The sequence below is a fragment of the Populus alba genome, chromosome 4, assembly GCF_005239225.2.
Source record: "Populus alba chromosome 4, ASM523922v2, whole genome shotgun sequence".
In the NCBI taxonomy this organism is placed as follows: domain Eukaryota; kingdom Viridiplantae; phylum Streptophyta; class Magnoliopsida; order Malpighiales; family Salicaceae; genus Populus; species Populus alba.
Genome location: NC_133287.1, coordinates 9724921 through 9736086, shown reverse-complemented (window position 1 = coordinate 9736086; position 11166 = coordinate 9724921). Strand labels below are relative to the sequence as shown.

General features: G+C 34.3%; 1 protein-coding gene across 2 annotated transcripts; it reads left to right on the top strand.

Annotated features, from left to right (window-relative positions):
• The first annotated feature begins 1453 nt into the window (after nt 1-1453).
• Nucleotides 1454-10193, top strand: LOC118056016 (uncharacterized). Of its 2 annotated transcripts, none has more exons than XM_035068095.2 (9): nt 1454-1706; nt 5783-5903; nt 6070-6170; nt 7922-8047; nt 8166-8286; nt 8429-8513; nt 8775-8888; nt 8971-9010; nt 9823-10193. In XM_035068095.2, the coding sequence occupies exons 1-9, from the start codon at nt 1530-1532 to the stop codon at nt 9973-9975; spliced, it is 1038 nt and encodes a 345-aa protein (XP_034923986.1). In that variant the 5' UTR covers nt 1454-1529; the 3' UTR covers nt 9976-10193. The 2 variants fall into 2 exon arrangements, with proteins under 2 accessions (XP_034923986.1, XP_034923988.1); XM_035068097.2 differs by having other exon boundaries at nt 1577-1710.
• Nucleotides 10194-11166: the final 973 nt, after the last annotated feature.

Here is an 11166-nt window from a genome sequence, read left to right as displayed (position 1 = left end):
AAGGTTATATATATATATTGATGATTTTTAATTTAAATATTATAGATTTAATTACTGCTATTACATCTTGAAATAAATAATATTTTATATAAAATATTTTTTATTGTTCTATTAAACTATCTACAATTCTATCACGTATGAAATTCATTCGACGAGGACTATAGTTTTTCGTGATTTTTTAAGTGTGCAACAAAATTATGTAAAATATTATCAGGAACAAAATTAGAATTACGATCAAATTCTGCAAATGCTACACTATCATACGATCTCTTTTTAATTTATGTAATGTTATTGAATAATGTTAAACACTAATTTTTTTTTTTTTATAAATAAAACACAATTAAAAATAAAATAACAATTGGATTTTTTTTACTAGGTCGGATCCAATAAAAAAACATTTAGGTTTGAACCGAACTAATCTGATTATGAATGATGAATATGTTATCCACTAATCACTTTTGTAAAGTGAAGAGTGCATAATAAATTATAATTCACTATATACTTCCCGTGAAACAGCTTGAAGTTGCTTTAAATTCATTTATATTTTCAACATAAAATTAACTCAAGTCCACAAATAATAAATAATATTTTATATTTTATGAAATATATATTTTATATCATTCGCTTTAAAAACAGAAACAATTACATACATTCACTTAAAAAAAAAATCCTTTTAAGTTCACCTAAAAATTGTAATGGACGAGTAGTTGGACGGATCAATTATATTAATAAATTTGTATCGATAAATTAATTATTATGCTAATCATTCAATACGACATATCAATAGTCATATTAACACAATGATAATCACTTTATTAAAATTGTCAACATAGAAAAATATTTTTAAAACTGCCTGACAGGACACCTCACATCCAGATAATCTAAAATTAAAAATGGATCAATTTAAAAAAATAAAGGAAAGTAAAAACTCAACCGATCCAGTTAGAAATCCAAGTTGATTCAACAAAATCTAATTAAAAATCAATATAAAATTCATTGATTTTTTAAACAAAAATAATATTATTTGATTTTTTTAAAAATAAAAAATAAAAAATTAATTGAGAATAATCCAATAATCTAATCAAAACCTATAATACAAGCACTGAGTCAGAGTCAGATTTAAAACACATGCATAAAATGCTTATACATTAAAAAGAGAAAGAAAATATCACTCATAATAATAATAATAATAATAATAATAATAATAATAAAAAAAAGGTAAAAAAAGTATCAATTTAAAATCCTGTCTGTCATTTAAAAAAAAAATATTATTTTTTATTTACTTTAAATTAATATATAATATTTTTAAATCATTTTAATATATTAAAATTAAAAATAATTTTTAAAAAATAAAAAATTATTATTTAATATATTATTAAATAATAAATACTTAAAAAAAACAACCACCATCACAATACCAAATATATGTAAAAAACTAAAAGCGTAGCCAATTGTAGTATTTTTGTAGACAGTGGAAGATTCAACACAACTTTACGCTTCCAGATACTACTAGCAAAAGATCAGCTACAATGGGACAAGAAACAGAGGATTCACAGAAGCTTAAGAGAATAGCGGCTGCTGCTTATGATTACGACAACGACCCTAGATGGGCTGATTACTGGTCCAATATCCTCATCCCTCCTCACTTGTCTTCTCGCTCTGATGTTCTTGATCACTTCAAGCGCAAATTCTACCAACGCTACATCGTCCGTACACCCTCTTTCTTTATTCTTTTCCTTCTCACTTTTATTGGTTTTGGCTCTTGATTCTTGGGTTTTTGGGATTTGGAATAGTGGGTTTCAAATGGGTCTTGTTTGTTTTTGGGTTTGGAATCTTGTTTTACTTGATTTTCTACCACTATAATCTTATTAATATTGCATGTATTCAGTATTGTGAATTAATCCAACCTTTTCTTTTTGTTTAATTTACTTATCAGGTTTGGTTCTGTTGTTGGTAGTACGGGTTTCTTGATTCTTGGTTATGCGTATAAGCCAAATATCAAAGTTTGGATCTTGGTTGAAATTGTTAATGGGTTTGGTTTCTTTTGTTGCTCTTTTTGAAATTTTGGCTTTTAATTCTTGAGAATCCTAGGATGTGTGGGTTTGATTGAATAATGCACATTTTCTTACAAATGAGATTTTGTGACACGATGGATAGAGTATTGCTATGTCATTTGATGACATTTGCAATGTTACTTTTAAGATTTTGTCGTATGTTCGTATTACTGACTAATTGCGTATACATTATGCACCCTGTTGAAGAAAGAAGATAGTCAGGAAGAAGAGTGGGTTAGTTAATAAAAAATTAGGAGTTGTACTGTTAGGAAGCACAGTACCCTATATGGAACATAAATTCTGCTGGGAATAACAAAAAGAGAATTATGATGAATTAAGTTTCTTCTTCTCTCCCTTTCTTCTTCTTCTTCTTTTTTGCTTCTGTCATTGCTACCATTGATTAGCAGGGCTTTCCTTGTTGATCTCTGCACTAATAATCCCTGGATACTATCCAAGTAGGAGCTGTGGAAATCTAGCTCACTCAAGTGGTATCAAAACTCATTGTCTTCACATCAGTGGAATGGCTCTTGACACTTGATATCAAGACTTGAAATGACTGGAGGATTCTCTCGAATCTGACAAAGATCAAGCCCAAAAATATGAACACATGGTGAAGATATTGGATTCTTACAATAAAAAGCTAGAGAATACTACATCCAACCATGAAGTTCGATTGGATGAACTGAAGGACCTCATTAGTGGTCTATCCTATCAACAAATATCTATATTGCAGACTCTACAATAGACTGTTGGTGAAACCAGCTCTGCTAGGGAGAAGCTGAACCCTTACACAGAAGATTCTGCAACCAAAACTTGCAAGTCCTGTGAAGAAAGGCAGCACTGCTACAGATTGCACAAGCCAAAACAAGATTTCCACCCTTTTGATGGAGAGGTTGTACACAAATGGTTGTACAAATGTAATCAATATTTTGATATGGAAGAAGCTGAAGTTAGCTTCTTACCATCTAAATAGGAAAGCCTTGTATTGGCATCAAAATTATATTAGGAGTTCGGGAGGTCAGGGTATACTATGGGAAGAGTATGTGGAGGCTTTATGTGCCAAGTTTTGGGGGTCAGAAGGACCCATTGGAAGAGCTGATGGACCTGAGGCAGACTAGAAATCTTAAAACCTACGTACAAGATTTTGATGTCTTGTGTAACAGAGCTGAGATCAACGAGAAACAAGCCATGCTCTTCTTCATTGGAGGGCTAGAGGTAGAGATAAAGAATTTAGTTAAAATGTTTTAGCCAAAAACACTAAAACAGACCTACAACCTTGTTCGTCTACAAAACAAAATTCTATCCTTAGAAGATCACACCCCACACAAATCAGACACTACACTCAAACCACCCTACAGACCACCCAAACAAAACCACAATCATTCCAGAACCCTTTTGAGAACCTAAACCCACCAAACAACCCTGCCTTAAAATAGGTCCAAGCTGGGTTACTACCTACCCCAAATTACACCTACAACCTAAATTCCAAACCTACCAAATCACTAGGAACCAAGGAATTAGAAGATAAAAGAGCCAAGGGCCTATGCTTTTGGTGTGATGATAGGTTTATACCTGGTCATAGATGCAAGAACATGCTTTTAGTGTGATGATAGGTTTATACCTGGCCATAGATGCAAGAACAAGAAACTATATTCATTGTGCATAGTGGAAGATGAAGAAGGTGATGATGAAGTGGAAGAAAATAAACCAGATACCATTACTCCACTCATTTCCATCAATGCATTGGAAGGAACAATGGGGTTCCATATGCTAAGGGTCACTGGCAGAAAGGAAAAACATTTAGTGTTCATTCTGATTGGCTCAGGTAGTACTCATAACTTTTTAAACATTGAATCAGCAAGGAAGTTACAATATGACTGGTTATCAATTAAGCCTTTAACAGTTGAGGTAGCCAATGGTAGTACTATGAGTTGCACTGCAATGTGTAAGGACTTCAAGTGAAAGATGTAGGGGGTAAGCTTTGTGGTAGATGTTTTCATTGTTGATCTAAACAACTGTGACTGATTGGTTTGAACCTCGAATCAAACAATTGCATGGGTTTCTTTAATTTACAGGTTACTATAGGAAATTTGTCAAGGGTTATGGATTGATTTGTAAACCATTGACACAGTTGCTAAGAAAGGATGCCTTCTTGTGGAACAGAGAGGCAATGGAAGCCTTTGAGAAGCTGAAACAGTTAAATGACTCAACCTCCAGTTTTGGCTTTACCTGACCTAAACAAGATGTTTGTTATAGAAACATATGCTTCATGGAGTGGCATTGGGGAAATGTTGATATATGAGGGTCTCCCACTAGCCTTCATTAGCAAATCTCCAGGTCCAAGACAACAAGTTCTATCCACCTATGAAAAGGAAATGATAGTTATACATCATGCAGTTTCTAAGTGGAGACACTACCTTTTAGGCAGACATTTCAAGGTTCGAACAAATCATGTTACTTTGAAGTATCTAATGGAGCAGAAAATCACCTTTCCCTCGCATCACTTATGGCTCCGTAAGCTATTAAGCTTGGACTTTGAGATTGAATACAAAAAGGGTAAGGATAACACTGCAACTGATACTTTATCTAGAAATCCTAAGGGAGAGCTGTTTACTATGGTAGTGTCATTGGTCTCCACTACACTAATGAATCTGATTAAGGCATCCTGAGAAAAGGACAACACTACACAAAGGATTATTCATGATATGCTACAGGATCCTAACTCACACCCTCACTATAATGTGTGAATGGTCATCTAAACAGGAAGGAAAAAATAGTAGTTGGTAATGATCCTGAGTTGCAAAAGAAGCTTATTGCTATGTACCATGATTCACCTATAGGGGGTCACTCTGGAGTTATTGCTACTGCTAAAAGAGTTGGGGGTTTATTATACTGGGAAAGGCAATAGAGACACATCAGGCAATATGTGAGTGTAGTGTGTGCTAGAGGAATAAAACAAAAATTGTCCTCAGTCCAGGCTTGCTACAGCCTTTTCCTATTCCACAGGCCCTTTCAATGATATAAGCATGGATTTTATTGAGGGCCTCCCTAAGTCTAATGGTAAAAGTGTCATCTATGTGATGGTGGATAGATTCAACAAGTATGTTCATTTCATAGCCCTATCACATCTCATACTCTGTTGTGACTGTAGCAACTGATTTCATGGATAATGTGGATAAGTTGCATGGGTTTCCAGCTACCATTGTCAATGACAGGGACCCTGTGTTTCTAAATCAGTTATGGAAGCATTTATTTGGCCAACAAAGGGTTGAATTGCATTTCTCTACGGCCTATCATCCCTAGATTGACAGCCAAACAGAAGCAGTCAACAAATGTCTAGAGACTTATCTGAGGTGCATGTCAAGGGCTAATCCTAGTCAACGGTCCAAATGACTATCCCTAGCTGAATGGTGGTACAATACCCATTACTATGCTTCTACTAAGTCCACTCCATACAAAATACTCTATGGTTATGAGCCTCCTATCCATATCCCATACTTGCCAAAGGATTCTGTTGATCCTTACACTAATAATCCCTGGATACTATCCAAGTAGGAGCTGTGCAATCCAGCTCACTGCAATGCCAAATGATGATGCGTTTCTAGTTTACTATTTCTGCTGTTTTTGCTAATTAGAGTTTTGCTGCGCATTTTCATGTAATATTTAAGAGGTGCTGCTGCATATGAATTTGCTGTAGTTGATAATTGTTGTACATGTTTAATTGGCAGGACCCTGATCTAGTGGTGGAGGTGATGTCTACTAATGGTTCGTCTCAGTCAACAAACTCATCTGCATCATCCTCTTCATCATCACCCCCTTCAGATGGCCAACCTCAAATACGCAATACAGGTTGGAAAATCTGTTCCAGTTTTTAATTTGATTGAAATAAAGAGAATCACATGAATTTTTCTTCTTCTACATGTATACAAAAGTCAAGTTCACTATCTTGTTATTGGTCTGTCATTTTGCTTCTTTTATAAGATTGAGTCTTTGGACCAAAATTGTGATGCTGTAGGGTCAACTGCTAGAGCCTCTGGACCATCAGCAACTGCAGGCCAAAATCCAACCTCTGTCCACTTGTATCGACAAACCATACAATTTTCTGTCAATGCTTGGGTAGAGTATTCTTTTCCCTCGTATGCTTGCATGTGTAATACTTGAAGGATAGATTTTGTCAAATGTGCTACACATTTCTATTTGTTTATGGACTATAATTTTCTTTCTTTTCATTTTTATTGCTTGCTTTCTTCATTCACAAGGAACGGAAAATTACAAAACTTAATATGCACTCTATGCCTTTTGTTTTGGGTGTTATATTGTATACTTTGTTCACTACATGTAAGATAGAGGATCGGCAATTGACCAGAGATTATCTAGTATATCAATTATATAGAAATCCTTAGAGGTGAGAGGGGACTATTCTCCCTGAAATGTGATCTATTTTTTACTCCTTCTGCAAGTTAAAAAAATCTTGCTTGAGAAACAGCCCATAATGAGTTTTCCTGTATTGATTATACCACCAATTCCAGCTAATCAGCTTGACTACCCAAGTAAAGCTCACAGCTCCATTCACAACCTTCTGAAATTCTCTAGGCTGTTAGGTATGTAAAACTAGATGATTAACAGATTCAGCTGAATATTTGTGCATAAGCCATTCATCTTTTACTTGCTTGAACTTTACAAATATCTAAATCCATCTTTTGAATTCCTAAGAACCATGTGTTTGTTCTTGTTTAGTTAGTTTCTTGAACTCCTTGAATTACTAGTAAAGTTTTGATCAGACAGGACCTCAATTTTGGTTAGACACATTTTTATGGAGCAGCTTTCATGTGATGGAATTATTTCACTTATTTCAGATTCGCCAAAAGCTGGTTCTGACTGTAGGAAGCTCTTCATTGTAAATGATTAGCTACCTCCTTCTCCACCCACCCTCCTTTTGCCTCTTCCCACCACCTAGGTAACATTTCAGGGTTGATGGAATAAAAAATTAGATTGAGTTGGTTTCCTGAGAGAATTAAGAAAAGAACAGAAACGTCTGAGTTTTCCATCTGCAAGCCTCAGGCATTGCGGCCATGGGCCTGTCAGCTTTGCTCATAGGTTAGAGTCACTAATTTTCTAAAACTGCGTAACTATTCCTGATTTTGGATTGAAGCGTTACAGGGATGCATTTAAAATTTTCGATTAATCTTAACTCTTCAGCCTGTATGAACTTTGGTCAAAACCCCAAAAAATATGAATACATTCAATTTATAAGCCTCTGATAACATTCATACCATACCTACAAACCTGGAAACTCAACAGTTCCCTTGGCTTGTAAAATTAATTAAACCCAATTATGTGAATCAAGTCTCCTGTAGTCTTATTGGAAATAATCAGAAAGCCTTGACTTCTGAAGGGCTCCATGTGGCTGTCCTGAATAAATTTCTAGCAAAAATTTGGGATGTCTTGATTTTAATTTTGGCTTATTTCTGAACCTTGTTTCCCTTGAAGCTCTGGGAATAATATGTTAGTCATTTTTTTTAGTCTATATACTGTCATAGAAAACACTGAAATCCTGAATCAAGTGTGGTAAGATTTGTTAGGTTCTTTCAGAAAATAAGAATGAGATAAGAGGACAGAGGGGAGGGTTCTGGTTCTTGTATTCCATCCAAAGAGGGGTTGGGAGTAAGATGTTATTCTTCTTTTTATTTTTTTTCTCTTGAGGATAGGTTTTAAGTTTCTGGTATAAACCTGTTAATTTGTGGTAGAGAACTAAAGATTTTTACCCACAGGTTTTGATGTATCTCCTTGTAATCTGGGCTTCTACCCTTATTGTACATTCAATTCAGTATATATCTCTCATAATATGCTTCTGTCCTTGCCTGCAGGTTTTTGTTGTGGCTGTGCTTGCAATCATTCCCCTTGCACCTAAAAATCTTTCAAGTAGGGCATATCGGCTGTCGTTTATGGGCACTGCATGCTCGTCTCTGTATTCCTTGTACACATTATATGGGGTAACCTGAAATACATATGCTTTTCAGTTTCTTTTTCTATCCTATAAGTCATATTTTTCAGTGCTGTCTTCCTTTTATTACAGTTATTCTTCACTAACCAGGTTTGTGTCTTTTGTAGAGACCCAGAGCATGGAACTTGCAGGGTATTCAAGTTTACTTTCAGTCAATAATTGCAACCAAAGATTTTATCTACTTCATCTACTGCCTTACATTTGTCACTTCACATCTTTGCCTCAAAGGTGAGCATTAATTGGCTTCTAATTTCTTATTCTGAATTTATGTTTTTTTAGTCAATAATTTTCTGATTCCAATTTCCCATTAATTGGCCCATTTCTGTAGCTCAGTGTTTTCGTTGAGTATTGATGTTGACCATTTTTGCAGTTGCTTTAATTCCCATTTTGTGCCGATCACTGGAGCATGTTGCCAAATTCTTGAGGTGTAATTTCAGCAGTTCCACCTTGTACAGGTAGAAGAGATTTGTGTTTTCACATCAATGAATGCACGGATATTTAGTTTCAGTAGTTTGACTGGCACAAGTTTCTATGGTTATTCCTTATACCGGTCAAGTGGTCATGGACCTTCAAATGATTAGCATTTGACTGGAGTTGATTTGTTGTTACTGTTGTTTCATTTTTATATTAGTTTCTTAACTTGTGAATTTGTGGCATCTATCTTGTAATTCATTGTTTTTCTTTTCTTCTTGAAAAGTTTGTGTTTGGTTCCACAGGAAGTACCTTGAAGACCCTTGTGTATGGGTGGAGTCCAACACAACTACCCTCAGCATTCTGTCCTCTCATACTGAAATTGGGCTTGGCTTCCTGTTAATTGTCTCCTTGTTCTCGTAAATTGTTAAACCTATTCCCTTCCTTTTGATCTGACCTTTTTTTCTTGTTGGAATAATAATCATGGTTTGATGAATGCAGGTGGCAACGCAACATAATACAAACATTCATGTACTGGCAGGTAAATTACTTTCTGATCATGCAATATTGTGATGAATGAATTTCATTGTTGAAAATGTAAACAAATTCCCCTTTTCCTCTTTTTTTTTTTTGTGGGGTGGATCCAAATAGATATTTGTTTGATCAATACGGACATGCATGCTGACCCATTCCTGTTGGGAAAGCAGGGAAGCAATCACTCATGCATTTGAACTGAATCAAAGTTTTGATGAAAATTGATCTTTTCAAAAGTGGAGTGCTTATATATTATAGTGGTGCAATTTAAGAAATGAAGGCAAGAAGTAGATTAGAGACTATCTATGCATACACTTAGGCAAATGTGTTCCTCCTATTTAATTCACGGAAATTTCCTGGGATTGTGAAGGTGTAAACTTATGAAATTGAACGAGTCCTCCAAAGAATTTGGAGCCAGATTGAAAAGCGTTGGTCCTGCAAAAATCAAAATGCTTGAAGCACATTATGAGAATTTGATGTTATGAATCTGTTGTCTTGAGCTGATCAAACGAAGAACGTGCTACTATTTTTAGGTTCTGCTCCTAAGTATGTTTTAATGGTGATTGGTAGGGGGGATTCAAAATGGTCTTTGAATCTCACGGGACCCTAAAATTTGCTCTGTTGTGTTTGGTGGATGAGATACGCTTACTTGCAGCTAAGAAAATGGAATGAGTTTTCCCTTTTGGTACAATATTTCACTATAGATTTTTAGGAACATTTTCAGCTAAGAAATGGTGGCATTCCAGTGATCTTAGAATATTTTAGGTGCATGACCTAACTAAGCCTTTCTTTCTTGTTTCTCAAATTTTTTCTTAACAGCTATTGAAGCTCATGTATCATGCCCCTGTGACTGCTGGTTACCATCAGAGCGTGTGGGCTCAGATCGGAAGGACCATCAATCCTCTTGTCCACCGCCACTGCCCGTTCTTGAACACTCCACTTTCTGCTGTTCAAAGATGGTGGCTTAGGTAAATGTGTGGCCAACGAGAAAGGAAGAAAGAATCATCTGAGATGGTAGCTTCATTCTTCGGAAGAAAAAACCAAATCAAGATGTGTGGCCAACGAGCCAGCTTGGTCCTGGATGGATAAATCCTTACTGTTAATCTCAAATTGCTCTATTTTACAGATTATATAGATAGAAAGGAGAATGTATTATAATTTTACTTGGCTTAAATTATTACTTGCATCCACACTCTTGGGAGCCAAACTCATCCTTAGCTGTAGTAGCTAGTGTGTGTGAAAAAATAGCAGAGCATTGTTGCTCCTGCTTGGATAGCTATTCTACCCAAATGAACAGTATTTGTCAGGGGTGAAAAAAATTGAAAAACTGATTAAAATGGAAAAATTAAAAAAAAAAAAAAACTGAAAAAACTGAATTAAAAAAAAATGAATAAACTGATTAAAGAATATATAAAAAAATTTGCTTTGATTTGGTTTCTGAAATCTTAAACAGTTTGAATTGAACTGAATTTGAAATCTAAATCTTCACAATTTGTCTCGATTGTCTCTTATTTTTATTGGAATATCTTTTAAGTTGCCTTTCTCTCTCTCTCTCTCTCACTATTCTTCTTATTTAATTCTTTCATTGTTCTTTAATTCTTTAGATCAAAACTCAAGCATTAAAACAATTATTGCCAAAACTTTAAATATCAGCATTACCCTAAATTTTCAATCTTTTTCTCTTTCATACTATATTTATCTTGATACTTGAATACTTCATAATCATTATTTTTAAACAACAGATAAAGAGATAAAAAAACTTTCTTTTGCATAAAAGGGATGTGCATTTTTTCCACATGTTTTTACATAAAAGGATATGCACTTTTTTTTTTTTTTATCTATTTTTGTTTCATGGATTTTTTGGGCTGTTTTGGTTTTTCTATGAATGGGTAGAAATCTTGTTGGTTAAAATTGTTATTTTGCATTGTGTACATGGCTGAAATTCTTGCCATTTAGATTAATTAATTAATTTATCATTCATTTTCACTTTGTTGGCATCAACTTGCTCTTCACATGAAACAAAACTAGATTATATTGGTTTTTTTTTATTCTTTTTCTCAATTAATCAAACCAAATAAAAAATAATTAGTTTGAACCAGTTTTAATTCGATTTTGATTTTAAATTAAAAAAATAAAAATTCAATTTAGTTAATTTTTTTAAAT

Bases quoted from the DNA above. Each gene is read 5' to 3' on its own strand.
- LOC118056016 (XM_035068095.2), top strand. From the start codon at position 1,530: ATGGGACAAGAAACAGAGGATTCACAGAAGCTTAAGAGAATAGCGGCT. The intron at 5,904-6,069 runs GTTGGAAAATCT...GTGATGCTGTAG, and splicing joins ACCTCAAATACGCAATACAG to GGTCAACTGCTAGAGCCTCT. The intron at 6,171-7,921 runs GTAGAGTATTCT...CCTTGCCTGCAG, and splicing joins AATTTTCTGTCAATGCTTGG to GTTTTTGTTGTGGCTGTGCT.